This window comes from Sphaeroforma arctica, assembly GCF_001186125.1.
Source record: "Sphaeroforma arctica JP610 unplaced genomic scaffold supercont1.6381, whole genome shotgun sequence".
NCBI lineage: Eukaryota > Ichthyosporea > Ichthyophonida > Sphaeroforma > Sphaeroforma arctica.
In genome coordinates this window covers 1-1,668 of record NW_014034177.1, presented here as the reverse complement: position 1 = coordinate 1,668, position 1,668 = coordinate 1, and the positions used below count along the sequence as shown (strand labels likewise).

Genomic DNA, 1,668 nt, shown 5'->3' with positions numbered 1-1,668 from the left:
ACACACACACAACACACACACACACACACACACACATATATATATATATATATATATACTGGCTTGTTGGTGCTATGTTTATACCTACCCATATGCATACCTTCCGAACGCACGTGCACACAGGCCAAACTTACACCGAGGCGATCTGCAGATATGCACCCTACATGTACTAATAATCATATCTCCACCTATATACAGCCTCTAAACGTACATATACTCTTATACACCTAACCCTCTATCCCCCCCCCCCCCCGCCCCACACACACACTCAGGCCACCCTTGCTCTGAGACACACAGACCAACTGTGCACACTACTGGCACACCAGTCGGAGACTATCAACAACACCGTCATGCTGCGCCTGTCGCTCATACAGCACCTGTTCACCGAAGTACTGCCTCTGCCGCTACCCTCCACACACCCCGATCGCTCGCGGATGTGCATATGGGCCACGCCAATGCTATACGACACCCAACTGAACCAGCTCAGACTCATCCGGCTGCTGGCCAGGCACTACATCTCCTGTGCCATGTCGCTCAAGGTGTGTTGGTGTTGTACTGTTGGCTGGTTTGTGTATGTGTATGTATTTATATGTATATATGCATATATATGTATATATGTATTTTGATGTAAATTTATGTACATATATGTATGTATATGTATTTATATGTATATATGTATGCGGGTTGGATGTGCAGTATTTAGTTTTTCTTACTTAACTGAACCAGCTCAGACTCATCGGGCTGCTGGCCAGGCACTACATCTCTTGTGCCATGTCACTGAAGATGTGCTGCTGGGGTTTGAGCGGTTTTGGGTTCAAGGTTGGTCTATTGTTCAGCTAAAACTCTATTGTGATCCCATTAACCAGCGCTACAGTCACAGGTCACACTCTGTAGTCAATCGGTGCCACCGATGACAGTGACTGTGCGTATACCGTTACACGCTCCTAAGCACACACACACTTATCCACACCTACATACATACCAATTGAAAGCTCTCAATCTCACAGACATGTATACCACATGTCACATATACCTAAATACAAAGTATTCATTCTCTACATGACCATCTGTGCACTACAGGTCACACGCTCCTAAGCGCACACACACCTATACATAACACTTATCCATACCTACGTACATACCAATTGAACGCTCTCAATCTCACATACATGTATACCACATGTCACATATACCTGAATACAAAGTAATCACTCTCTACACGACCATCTGTGCACTACAGGTCACATGCTCCTAAGCACACACACACCTATCCATACCTATGTACATACCAATTGAATGCTCTCAATCTCACATACATGTAAACCACATGTCACATATACCTGAATATAAAGTAATCATTCTCTACACGACCATCTGTGCACTACAGGTCACACGCTCCTTTGATGCCAACCGTATCCTGGTGGTGTCCGCCATGGCTACTCTGGCGGATGCTCTAGTGCGAGTGATAGCCAATGATCTGCCGTCTATTTTTAGCCAGCACATGTGCGGTACTCCACCCCCGGCACCCGAGTTTAACTTTCATGCGTTTGGTATCGATGTGGGATCGTTTGAGACGCAGAGCGAGTACATGCAGTTCACCACACCTGAGGCATGTTTATCCTTTATAGTTGGTAGCATGCTATAGCACACACACACACACACACACAC

At 45.7% G+C, this 1,668-nt stretch overlaps 1 protein-coding gene across 1 annotated transcript; it reads left to right on the top strand.

Moving 5' to 3' along the window:
* Positions 1-1,387: 1,387 nt before the first annotated feature.
* Positions 1,388-1,645, top strand: SARC_15588 (hypothetical protein; the record flags this gene model as incomplete). Its single annotated transcript, XM_014290294.1, has 1 exon — positions 1,388-1,645. A coding segment is annotated over one exon (258 nt), but the record flags the coding sequence as incomplete, so codon positions are not given.
* Positions 1,646-1,668: the final 23 nt, after the last annotated feature.